The 12,339-nt window shown below is 48.1% G+C and overlaps 3 protein-coding genes across 3 annotated transcripts; 2 read left to right on the forward strand and 1 right to left on the reverse strand.

Annotated features, from left to right (window-relative positions):
* Positions 1-1,813: 1,813 nt before the first annotated feature.
* On the reverse strand, positions 1,814-4,434 carry UCRPA7_7026 (putative d-xylulose reductase a protein; the record flags this gene model as incomplete). Its single annotated transcript, XM_007919561.1, has 4 exons — positions 1,814-2,014; positions 2,065-2,727; positions 3,333-4,358; positions 4,423-4,434. The coding sequence occupies 4 exons, from the start codon at positions 4,432-4,434 to the stop codon at positions 1,814-1,816; spliced, it is 1,902 nt and encodes a 633-aa protein (XP_007917752.1).
* A 313-nt stretch (positions 4,435-4,747) lies between these two features.
* UCRPA7_7027 (putative phosphoribulokinase uridine kinase family protein) lies at positions 4,748-5,434 on the forward strand (the record flags this gene model as incomplete). Its single annotated transcript, XM_007919562.1, has 1 exon — positions 4,748-5,434. The coding sequence occupies one exon, from the start codon at positions 4,748-4,750 to the stop codon at positions 5,432-5,434; it is 687 nt and encodes a 228-aa protein (XP_007917753.1).
* Positions 5,435-6,384: 950 nt separating this feature from the next.
* On the forward strand, positions 6,385-6,879 carry UCRPA7_7028 (putative l-xylulose reductase protein; the record flags this gene model as incomplete). Its single annotated transcript, XM_007919563.1, has 1 exon — positions 6,385-6,879. One exon carries the CDS (start codon positions 6,385-6,387, stop codon positions 6,877-6,879), a length of 495 nt encoding a protein of 164 aa, XP_007917754.1.
* Positions 6,880-12,339: the final 5,460 nt, after the last annotated feature.

The raw sequence follows: 12,339 nt of genomic DNA on the forward strand, positions 1-12,339 counted from the left end.
GCAAGGATTGACGCATGCGATGACAATGGTCTTGCAGCCACGAGTTCCCGCAGGGTCAAAGACATGTTTCAAGGTTTTGGTAAGAGCACTGTGGCGGAAAGGAATGTATGGCTTCTTCGGAGGCTTGCCAGCAATCGACAAAGAATCCAAAGTTGCTCTACCACGAATACAATCCTTGAGCACTGATAGGCTTTTGTTAATCTCACGTGTCTCTTTCATGCGATTCGCATCGTGGGAGGCAATATCTCGAGCAGCCTCTGACCCGGCAAGGTCAATGAGATATAGTGTGCCATCTTGTGCCGACGGTATTGCAGTGTTCTCAATGCGGAGACGACAAATTGCATGAGAACGGGACGATGTGTCATTCTTGAGAGTTGCTTCTGTTTTCCGGAAAGAGGCCGCAGTCTCGATGTAATTGAGCAAGGTTTCGGTGTCGCTGACGAGATGTTCTATGACACCTGCTAATTGTGTTGTTCCAAATGAATCCTCAAGGACGGATATCTGTTTGCGGGAATTGAGAAGATCTGGGATGCGAAGTTTTAGTCTCGTAATGAATTCGAGACAACAGAAACAATACTGTACTTACCGTAGGCATTGTTGCCTGCAAGCTCAACGATGCAAGCATAGACCTTCTTCTCACCTTCTAGCTGACCTCCGGTGAGATCTGTTGCAACAAGTCGCTCAAGCCCGCTGACCGTGAAGCTCTTTCCGGAACCTGTTTGCCCGTATGCAAATACAGTTGCAACGCCGCCGCTCCAGGCCCATGAAACCAATGGCTTGACTAACAACTCATATAGTTCACCTGTGGTTGAATTCTCACCGAAGACGTGATCTATGGCATAATCTGATGACTGAATGGGTTGCCGTCAGAAAGAATCACAGCCCCTGAGATTGATTCGTCTTACCGTGATTGTTGGTGGACCCCTGACTCTTTGTCTCAATTCGTGGATATCGACTACGCCATCTTCACTGTCTCGGACAAATACGCCAGCTGGAAACCCTGCTGAGATTTCATCTTCTAGGAGCGGCCGGATTCGCGTGCTCACAACAATGTTCTCTGTAGCGCTTGTTGTGGTGCTATCCTTGGCATTTCTAGGCTTTGGCTTGTACTCTCTTACGAGCTTTCGATATCGCTCGGCATTGTCAATCATTAACTGCTCCATGTCTCAATAGTTCCAAGGGAGAAAAGAGTCACCAAGTTTTTGAACCGAGGGCTTTCAGTTAGAATTACTACACGAATGAATTTTATAGTTATTCTGTTGATTGTTAAAATACCGAAATGATTCCGACATGTCCAATGTCGCAACTTGTGTGTGGTGCTAAGTTGTTGCCTGAAAATTCAAAACAATCGCCCCCCAGGCAACGAGATAGCAACCCAATTACTTGGGTCGCGTAAGCGAACTTCTGCCGATTTGGATCCAACCAGTCTGGAAAATGCAAAGAACATCAAGATAGGAGTCGAATGAAATATGGAAAATCTGACACCCATCTTACCTAAATTAGCAGGTGACAGCCAAACTTCACCAAGAAAGGGTTGTGGACAAAGCTTTAACAGCCCTGCCGAAGCTCAATCTGGAAGTATTGGTCCCTTCAGCACGTTTGAGTATGTATCGGTCCCTGCCTGATGATATAGGCGGAAATGATAACAGAAGATGCAAGGCAGCAATTCTCACGGAAGTCTCGAGTTGTCTTGCAGCATAGTAGATTTAAAAAATCAAATGTGATTTAATTGGATACATGGAATGGATCTTATCTAGTTAGGGTCTTAGACTCTATGGCAATGTGTAACCGCCATCAATCACGAGATTTGCGCCTAACCCTCTATTAGCATCTGGAAGTAGCTGGGATAGTTCTGGTGCATACCAGTCATATAGCTGCTCGCATCGCTGGCGAGGTATACGTACGAGCCTTTCAGCTCGGAGGTTTGACATAATCGCGAAGCTGGGATCATGCCAAACCATTTATCTCTCCACTCCTTGGGGTGCACATCTAGCATCTCGGTTGCAATGAACCCCTGGTAACTATTAGCATTCAATAAAGTAACGAAACCTCTGAGGTACGCACTGGCGACACGCAGTTGACTCTCGCAAAATCTGTCCATTCAACGGCCAGACTCTTGGCCAGATGAATCACACCTGCCTTGCTGGCATTGTAAGCGGCCTGTTTCTGTGGCACATTCACAAGAATGCCGCTGACACTGGCGGTGAAGATAATGCTTCCTCTCGTCTTCGAGCCCTTCATGACATTGGCAGCAGCCTGTGCTGTCCAGAAAGCCCCATGGAAGTTCACATCAAGTATCTTTCTGAACTTGTCTTCGGGGTAGTCCTCTGCAGGAATATGGTCTGCAATACCAGCATTCGCAACCACGATGTCGAGCCCCCCAAGATCCTTAGCTGCCTGCTCTGTGACAGCAACAACGGAAGCGCGGTCTGTGACGTTACACTGATAGGCCTTGATAGTACGGCCTGGGTGCGCAGATGATAGTGACTTGACTAGCGATGATACCTCGTTCGTGGAGGTTGATGAGTAGGTAAAGCCAACCGAAGCGCCGGCCTCAAGAAACCCAACAACGACTTGTTGGCCAATGCCTCGGGAGCCACCAGTCACGAGTGCTGTTTTTCCATCGAGGGAGAAGTGTGACAGCACTGGAGCAGTGGGATTCGGATGTTCAGCGAGAACCATGATTGCGATCTTCTTAGCGGCTTGCAATGGCTTCAGGGGATGGATCTGAGTAATTTGATTGGTCACAAAGCAGCTTTGGGTCTGACAAAATATTATTGGGAGTGAGGATCAAGGAAAGTATAGTATTTCAACCTGTCCAACAACCGCACTCTCACAAGTAGAAATTTGTAGACTACAAGGTCCAATCCCGCCCGTATTGTCCATTTCATCAAACCACGAGCACGACTAGAATCTTCAGGTGACCCCAGAAACTGTGTTCTATTGTGGAGTCTCCGGGTTATGGGTGACTGTCGACCACCTCCGCAAAATTAAGGAGAGTGGAGCTAATGAGGTCAGAGATGTTGGGGTTACAGGTTAGCACTCGTATCTAAAATGCGTATCGTGATGAATGCCTCTCAAAAGTTTTCAGAGCAAATGTGACCTGAAAATTATTGATTGAAGGTGATACCGTGTATCCTAGTGTCCAGATTAGATTCTGGTATAGAAATGCACAGGACATAAATATAGAATGCTGTGAGACACTTGACGATTACAAAAATGGCAGACAGTGAATAATACATAGAGCAACGAGCTTAACTGATGTCCGTATTCCATTATTTTTGAACGCCCTCAATGATAACCTTCAAGGTATTCTCCTGAGCTTGTCTCACCAGCTCAAATGCATCAACCGCCTGCTCGAACTTAAAACGATGGGTAATAAGCTTGCTTGGCTGAATCTTTCCGCTGGCGATCAACTTAACAGCCTGGGGATAACATCCAGTAGAGTAGCGGATAGAGCCTTTGATATTTAGGGCCCGAATGCATGCTGTCGTGATGGGGAAAGTAACATTTTCTCTACCCATTCCCGCCTGAACATACGTGCCACCTTTCTTAGCAGCAAAAATCCCTGCTTGGATACACGGTTCTGCACCAGTGCACTCCAGCACAACGTCTGCTCCTTCGCCAAGTCCAAATTCAGCTACAATTTTCTCGCCCACTGCACGAGCCGCATCCACGGGATCTGTTCCTTCAGGGGCGCTGGTGTTCGACACATAGACACCATCGGCCGCAAAATCTCGTGCAAACTGTGCTCGAGACTCGGAAATGTCCACGCCAATGACTTTGCTAGCACCGGAAGCCTTGGCTACAGCCTGGCATAGGACACCAATAGGTCCACAGCCAAAAACTAGAACGCTTTGTCCAGCACGGAGGTCGGCCACCTTGACGATCTGAACCGCAACTGCGACCGGTTCTACTAGAGCACCATCCTCGGCAGACATATGCTCGGGAATAGGATAGACGTAGTCAGAAGCGACAGTGTAGTACTTTTGCAGTGTGCCATCATGAGGGGGTGTAGCTGCGAAGACTGTGTCCTCACAAAGGTTGTACGCGCCTGACCGACAAAAGTCGCATCGCCGGCAGGGCACGCCAGGCTCAATTGCCACACGGTCACCGACCTTAACGTTCTTTACTTTCTTACCGACCTCAACAACAACACCAGCACTTTCGTGGCCAAGCACAATTGGGCTCTGGAGGATGAAGTCACCAATGCGACCTCTTTGCCAGTAGTGCACATCACTGCCGCAGATGCCAGTCTGCTCTACATGGATGCGCACATCGTGCTCATCACGAAGTGAAGGAACTGGGCGATCCTCGAACGAGACGTTCTTAATCGATTGAAGAACAAATGCTCGATTCTACATCATGTTAGTCAAATAGCATTAATCAACAGGACACGGAGGTTATAAGATGTTGACTCACTACTTCCGTCATGGTGATTTGTTATGAGTTTGAGAAGGAAATGAGATGATGCAAGAAGGCTCACCTCAAATAGCAACGCATGTGTAATGGCTCTCATGTTCCTTTTCATTCATTGTTTAGGTATCTGACGATGTCTTGCGGGGGTGGTCTCTCAACCGCTACTCAGGCTTAAGGGTGACAAAGACCCGCCGCTTCCCCACAGCAGCATACAGTCAACTATCGGAGTACACACACCTTCGACACACAAAGATATATGCATAGCGATGAGACAGACCCCAAAAGACGTTGTAAAGATGATATCAAAACGAGCCAGCCAATCGCAAACATGGATGCCACCTACCAAGATTTAGCCCAGCGCGTGCAGTCTCAATGGCTCGAGAAGAAGTCACAAGGCCAACGGCTCATTATCGCCCTGGCTGGACCCCCTGGGTCTGGAAAGACGACGATCGCCAGGCACATCGTGGAGCACGTGGCTGCCCTGCCCTTCAGCCCCTCTATTGTTGCTATCTCCGCAGACGGCTTTCATCTCTCATTAGCTACCCTACGTGGCCTTCCTAATGCAGCCGAAGCAATAGCTAGAAGAGGCGCACCCTGGACTTTCGATGGTGCCGCTATCGTCAACTTAGTCCGGAGCCTTCGGTCTGGAAGCGGCCAGCACGCTGTCACCGCCCCTACATTTGATCACGCGGTCAAGGATCCCGTTATCGATGGGCTGACAGTCGGCCCTGATGTTGAAGTATGCCTTCTGGAGGGCAACTACCTGCTCAGCGATGAGCCCCCCTGGAGCGATATCGCAGACCTTGTTGATGACAGATGGCTTGTCAAGGTCGACCCAATACTGGCCAGAGATCGAGTTGCTAGACGGCACCTAAAGGCAGGCATTGAGGATACGATGGAGAAAGCACTTAAAAGAGCTGAAGAAAATGACATGGTGAATGGGAAATATGTCATGATTCATAGTCAGGGCCGCTTCGATGTTCTGATCGACAGTATAGAGCAAAGGAAGCCCTGATTTACGAGATAATTAGAAACACAATACAAACTCCGCGCATCCTATAATTCAGTATTCCACATCGAACACGGTCTTGAGTGACGTTCTGTGCAAGTGAATAGTGGACAACACATCTATACTCTCAACTTAATCATCGACTGCCCTGCTTAGAGCACTGCTCCCATGTCCATTCTCCAAGACGGGTTAGGAACCAGAACACACTACACACATCATGTGCATTGACGTTCCTGACAATCAATGGAGAAAGGTGACTGTCACCTCCCGCTACTATTTGGACGATTTAGCTAGTGCGTTGGCTTAGCGGCCCCAGAGTCAAGTCACGGTGAAAGTCACCCTAATCGGTGTAACTCGCCGGTGTTTACAGATACATAGATCGAGATGAGGAGGCATTTCATCAGCTTGGGAACTTTTGGAAAGTGCTATCTCAAGTTCAGGCAGGGTCTTTATTCTCCAAAACAGAGCGAACTCGATTTCATTTCAAAGCTCTTGTCATAAACAGAAATCAAATCTGTCAAACAAATTTTGTAAAATACTCTTGTGCAATGGCAGCTACTAACGGTACAAATGGACGGCAGTCCATCCGCAAACCGAACCCTCCTGTCGAGGACAGTGTCTTCAAGTCATTCAGATTAGACGGTCGGACCGTTATCGTCACTGGAGGCTGCGGAGGCATTGGTTACGAAATATCTCGAGGCCTTGCTGAAGCTGGAGCCAATGTAAGAGACGAATTCTAACCTTTTTTTTTGTTGATGCAAAATTGCTAAGTGATTATTATCTCTGCTCAGCTTGCTCTGTGGTATCACACTTCTCAGACGGCACAGAAACTGGCCGCTAAGATTGCTTCAGATTTTGGTGTCAAAGTCCAGACTTATAAAGTGGATGTTCGCAGTCATGAAGCAGTCGAAGGCGCAGTTGCTCAGGTGGTTACCGACTTTGGTCGACTTGATGTTATGATTGCGAACGCCGGCATTCCCACCAAGGCTGGCGGTCTAGATGATAAGATCGAGGACTGGAACAATGTCCGTGCTATCGATTTTGATGGTGCATACTACTGCATGCGGGCTGCTGGCCGTGTCTTCCGTGAACAGAAGCGCGGTGTTGGTATTATCACTGCAAGCATGAGTGGACATGCTGCGAATGTTCCTCAAGAGCAGAGCTGCTACAATGCATGCAAGGCTGGATGCATTCATCTCGCCAAGAGTCTCTCAGTTGAATGGGCGAAGTGGGGAGGACGGATCAACTCAGTCAGTCCTGGATATATCGATACCGCCATATCTGGTGACTGCCCATTCGAGATGAAGGAGGAGTGGTTCAGTTTGACCCCAATGATGCGAGATGCTGATCCCAGGGAGCTAAAAGGCGTATACTTGTATCTTGCTAGCGACGCCAGCTCCTACACTACGGGAGCGGATTTTGTTGTCGATGGCGGCTATACAGCTAGGTAAATGTAGCAGATAGTCTAAATATGAAAACAAAAGTAACGTTAACGTTGTTCAAGAGTGCTTCCGATTGATACTATATGAATTTCAGACATGGATTGCGACAAATATGGAAACATGAAGGTCAATGTGTCATATTGTGGAAGGAATACGAGTCTATAACTGATGCAAAACATTTAGTCAAGGAGGAATATAATACTAGGTCCAAGGGACTCATGACTTCGGTCTCAAGCTCGAATACATATATCTATTAATGCGTACCTTATCGCGGCAGTGGGAACCCTTTCGAGAACGACATATTACATTCAAGAAAACACTACAGACATTTAAGTCATTAGTACTCCAAAGCATAGGTTTCATTGGTAATTTCAACAAATCTGGTTTTATTGTCACATGGTCGCGGGATCGCAGGGTGCTTGATCTACAACTAGCTCCATAAAGTCTCTCCGTGGCTCTGTCAACGTCAGACAGTCATCTGATGACTTGGTGAAATAGCGGGGGTTAAAAGCCCCCTATGCAAGGATACAAAGGCAATGATCCTGGAAAGTTTGAGTAAATTCCAACCTTCACTTTGAATGAAGTCAACACATTGAATTGTACAATGTGGTTGAAGCAACTATTCCGGATCCATCATTACAATGCTGGAAATAGATGATTTTCTGGAAAGACTTTGTCCATGAGTCCCTTCCACACCCGTAATCATATTCGTGTAAGAATCCAGCCTGTTCCTTGAAACATTGCCGCCTCATTGCTCGTTTGAGTGGTGTCCTACAACATGATCTACGTGAACAGGAGCACAGCCGTGAAGTCCCGTAGCTCAGCCTAGTAGCTCCAAATTAGCGATACCTACGAGGCAATTATCTATACGCCGAGCAATGATTAGCGAGTCATGGCGGAGGTTGACAGTCAACCAGGCTTGGATTCATTCCCCGCCAAAATAGCGCGATAGCGTCACTGCGATCCATCTCCCCCAGACCCACCACATCGTTCCCCTCTCTCCAGATTTTGAAATCAAATCCCCACTGGGGTGCTGAAGTGTACATACACTCTTTTCCCTAACCCCGGTCTATGTTATTGTTTCTGGCGTGTATATATGGAGTCGATCTCTCTTTGTTGTCTCTCCGTTGTCGAGTATCAGAGAAGTTACAGCTATAGGCTCCTTCGTCTTGGCCCAGAGGCATTCCCAGTTTTCCAATTTTCATTGACTCATTTCCTCTTCTAGTCGGGTGACATTTCATTATGGCTTCTCAGGTGGAAAGGGATGCCAAAATCGTCGGCATGGCGCTGGCAGAAGTTTTGCCTCAGACTGAAAAATACTGGTTTCAACAGCCTCATCTGCTACAGCTGAACCTTCTGCTCCTTGTTCCTTTACTTTCAAGTTCCGTCTCTGGATATGATGGTGAGTACTTGGCCTGTCAATAGTCTTCACAATCGCTGACGTGATTTTCCCTCAGGATCTCTAATGAACGGCCTCCAGTCTCTCGAGCAATGGCGAGACTACTTCGGTAACCCACAAGGAGCACGGCTCGGACTCGTCAATGCAGCTCAATCCATCGGCTCGGTGGCAGCTTTGCCCCTCGTTGGAACTTTTGCAGACAAGTTTGGCCGCAAGCCCATCCTCCTCACTGGAATAATTCTCATCTGCATTGCATCGGCCATACAAGCTGCATCTGTAAATTACGCTATGTTTGTGGTCTCAAGAGTCATTGTTGGGTTTGGTGGGATGTTTGTTGTGCATCCTTCACCAATGTTGATTGCTGAATTGGCCTACCCGACACATCGAGGAAAGTACACTTCAGCATTCTGGACTCTTTATTATTTGGGTGCTATCCTCGCGTCATGGACAACATTTGGAACACAGGCTCACGACAGTACTATCTCTTGGCGAATCCCCTCGGCACTTCAAGCAGGCTTTCCTTTGGTTCAGCTGCTATTCTATTATTGGGTCCCTGAGTCTCCTCGATGGCTCGTGGCTCAGGACCGCACAAGCGAAGCAGGCGCCGTTCTCACCCGTTATCACGACCCAGTGACAGAAAATAGCCCCCTTGTTAGTCGTGAACTGGCTGAGATTGTCCAAACGATTCAGGATTCCAAAGAAGCCAAGTCAACCACATGGTCAGCCCTTGTTAGCACTCCAGGCAACCGCAAAAGAACACTTATTGCAGTGTGTACAGGCGCTTTCGCTCAGTGGAATGGAATTGGCGTCGTGAGCTATTATCTTACACTGGTTTTGAACACTGTGGGAATCACGGACTCTTTTGACCAGACTCTCATCAATGGCCTTCTCCAAATCTTCAACTTTGGAGCTGCGCTTAGTGCAGCATTCCTTGTCGATCGACTTGGACGGCGAACGCTGTTTCTGTGGTCGAGCGTGGGAATGCTTGTCTCCTATATTGTCTGGACTGCATGCTCTGCTGTTAATTCCGATACAGGCAACAAGGCTGCTGGCATCGTTGTGGTTGTTTGTCTCTTCATCTACTTCTTCCATTACGATATCGCTTGGACACCTCTCCTACTGGGGTATCCCACCGAAATCTTCCCCTACGCACTTCGGGCAAAGGGAATTGCGGTAGAACTGTTTGCTATCTATGGGTCCCTCATAATCGCTGCCTTCACAAATCCTATCGGCCTCGAAAACATTGGCTGGAAATTCTACATCGTTTTTTGTGTTCTCCTCCTCTGCTTCCTCGTCATCACCTACTATCTCTTCCCTGAAACTAGGGGTTACAGTTTGGAAGAAATTGCTAAGATATTTGATGGCGAAGATGCTATCAACGAGAGCAGGGTGCGAGCAACAGAGACCAAAATGGGCGACGACGCAGCTGATAACGTCAGCCATTACGAGAAGGTGTGAATTTCCTGAGCAGACTAGCCCATTATAATAGCTGCGTCACAATCTATCTTTGTATGACATAGAAGACTCAATTCCATTCAAATCCTCCGGGGAAAAAAAGAAAATTAGATTATCGTGAACGGAGTGTTGCGTTGATGATTGAAGTGGGAGCCATTCAGATATAATCTTATTATACAGGACTTGTCAGAGGCGGATCAACAACATTTACCCCCTAAACTCTTGATGCCACTTTCCACTGTTTTGGTTACAATGTAGTGTGTTATTTGAGTGTTGATCGGCAGCAACATCTTTCACCACATACATCTTTCCGCAGACATCTCCTGTTGAGTCAGACATGCTCTTCTTGTCCTCCTTCATGTGCAGCTAGGATTACAAGTTATACACAAAATGCTACTGGTCCACCTGAATGGTCGTTGCGAAAGACCTGACACATGCCCATTGTTCATCAATTTGGGCTATGTGAGAGAACTAGCAGCGGAGCCGAGGCGGGTTTATGCTACCCCCGAGAATTAGAGAGCGATCCCCAGTTTCTGCCCCAAACCTGAATCAAGAAATCGATCTAGCGTGGAGACCCCGTCGAGCGCTGTGCCTTTATCATGACTCGCGGCCCCTGTTTCCCCACGTCATTGGTCCCAAGGTCGAGAGTCCCCCTATCTCCACAATTAGCTTGTAGGCACCGGAGCCCAGTTCCGATCGACTGTCAACCTGACCGAAACAACGTAGGCGACAGTCGACTTTCAATCGGAGGTCGGGATACCAAGTCAATGCATCATGGATGCCAACCTATCCGTCCATAGTGCACCGCAGGCGAGTGGTCAACTGTCCTCAACTGCAGTTGACAATGACCCTCTTTCCGACATGCCGTATATTGGATTATCCGATGAGGCATGCAAAGAGTGTCGTAGAAGAAAGGCTCGTTGTGACCGGGCACTACCGACATGTGATGTCTGTATCAAGTATAGGAGGCATTGCTTGTACGAGAAGCACTCGAGGACGCCACTTACACGAAAGTAAGGATTGCTAGAGAAGTGCGAACCCGCGAAACCAAAATTCTGACTGGTCCTTCTATACAAATCTAGGCACCTAACTGAGGTTGAAACAAAACTTGAGAGAGCAGAGGCGCTTGTTAAGCGCATGCGCACACTTGTCCCACCTCATCTTCGATCATGGGAGAAAGGGGGGCATGTGCCGCCTGCCGTTCACCAGCAACAACCGGAAGAGCCGTTCAACTTCTCAAATGCTCCTGAACCAAGGCATCACAATGCTGAGGGTGTTCTGCCGGGATCAAGTAGGAGTACCTCGACATCTGCGTTGAACTCTCAGCAGAGCGGGCTTGACAATGAGCACGCCCCACGTCCCACCGAATTAGATCATCAGAGAATGCTCGAGGGAACACCGCGTGATGATTTTGAATGGTGCGAAAAGGAGCCTACACGACCTCATGGCCTGTCGCCGGATGGAACCAGTGAAGCTGTGGAGGAGGAGAGCCCCTCCGATGGGATGGCATCCTTAGTTGTCAACGAAAGGGAAGCAGGTTACCTGGGAGTTGCATCCGGCGCGGCCCTCCTGCGGCTTCTCGAGCCAAACTCGCGTTGGAAGACTTACTCACGTTCTCAGCAAACTGCGCAACATGTACTGCCCTTGACGGCACAACCGAATCCCAATCGCCATGTAGCAGAAGCGATGATCGATGCATACTTCAGAGTATATCACGTTAGCTATCCTATCATCCATGAGCCCACATTCCGTGCACAGTACAGCGAGATTATCAGTCGTCCGAACGGGTCATGCTGGGTAGTATTAGCCTACATTGTGGCAGCAATTGGTGTCTGGACTACAGCTACATCATCAACAGACACGCTTGACATGGCATTATTTGAGAAGGCGCGTTCGATGCTAAGCTTTGATTTTCTGGAATTGGGGAATTTAACCCTCGTGCAAGCCTTGACACTCGCATCCAATTATCAGCAAAAGCGCGACAAGCCTAATTCGGGCTATAATTATCTTGGCCTAGCTGTGAGGATGGCCATGGGCTTAGGACTACATAAGGAGTTTCAGGGGTGGAATATCTCACCACTAAATATGGAAATCCGTAGGCGAGTATGGTGGTCGTTATGTGTATTTGATGTTGGGGCAACGGTCACTTTTAGCCGACCAGACGTGTGGCCATACAAGGGGGTCGAGGTTGCTTTTCCCCTGAATGTAAATGATAAGGTAAGTTGTTCGAACCTATTTGAATGTGATACCTGGTTCTAATCATGATATAGGATTTAACTGCTGCATCTACGTCGTACCCCCCCGAGACAAATCAAATCACACCGTATACGGCGGTGACAACACAAGCTCGATTCCATATAGCAACGCACGAATGCTACGAAAAGGTCATCTCAAAGCCTTTTCCATCAGCCGAAGAGCTCCTTCGTCTAGATAACGAGCTCATTGGAAGCTGGCAAGCTGCGTTACCGTCCTTTTTCTCGGAGGCTGCTATACTTCCTCCGAAATACGCTTTGTGTCAAGCAGTCATGTCTTGGCGGCTACGAAACCTGCGCATTATTATGTATCGATCCTTTGTGATACGCCAGGCACTTAGAAGACGCACGGATTCCGATACG

Source organism: Phaeoacremonium minimum (genome assembly GCF_000392275.1).
Source record: "Phaeoacremonium minimum UCRPA7 unplaced genomic scaffold PA7_03_scaffold_496, whole genome shotgun sequence".
Taxonomy (NCBI): domain Eukaryota; kingdom Fungi; phylum Ascomycota; class Sordariomycetes; order Togniniales; family Togniniaceae; genus Phaeoacremonium; species Phaeoacremonium minimum.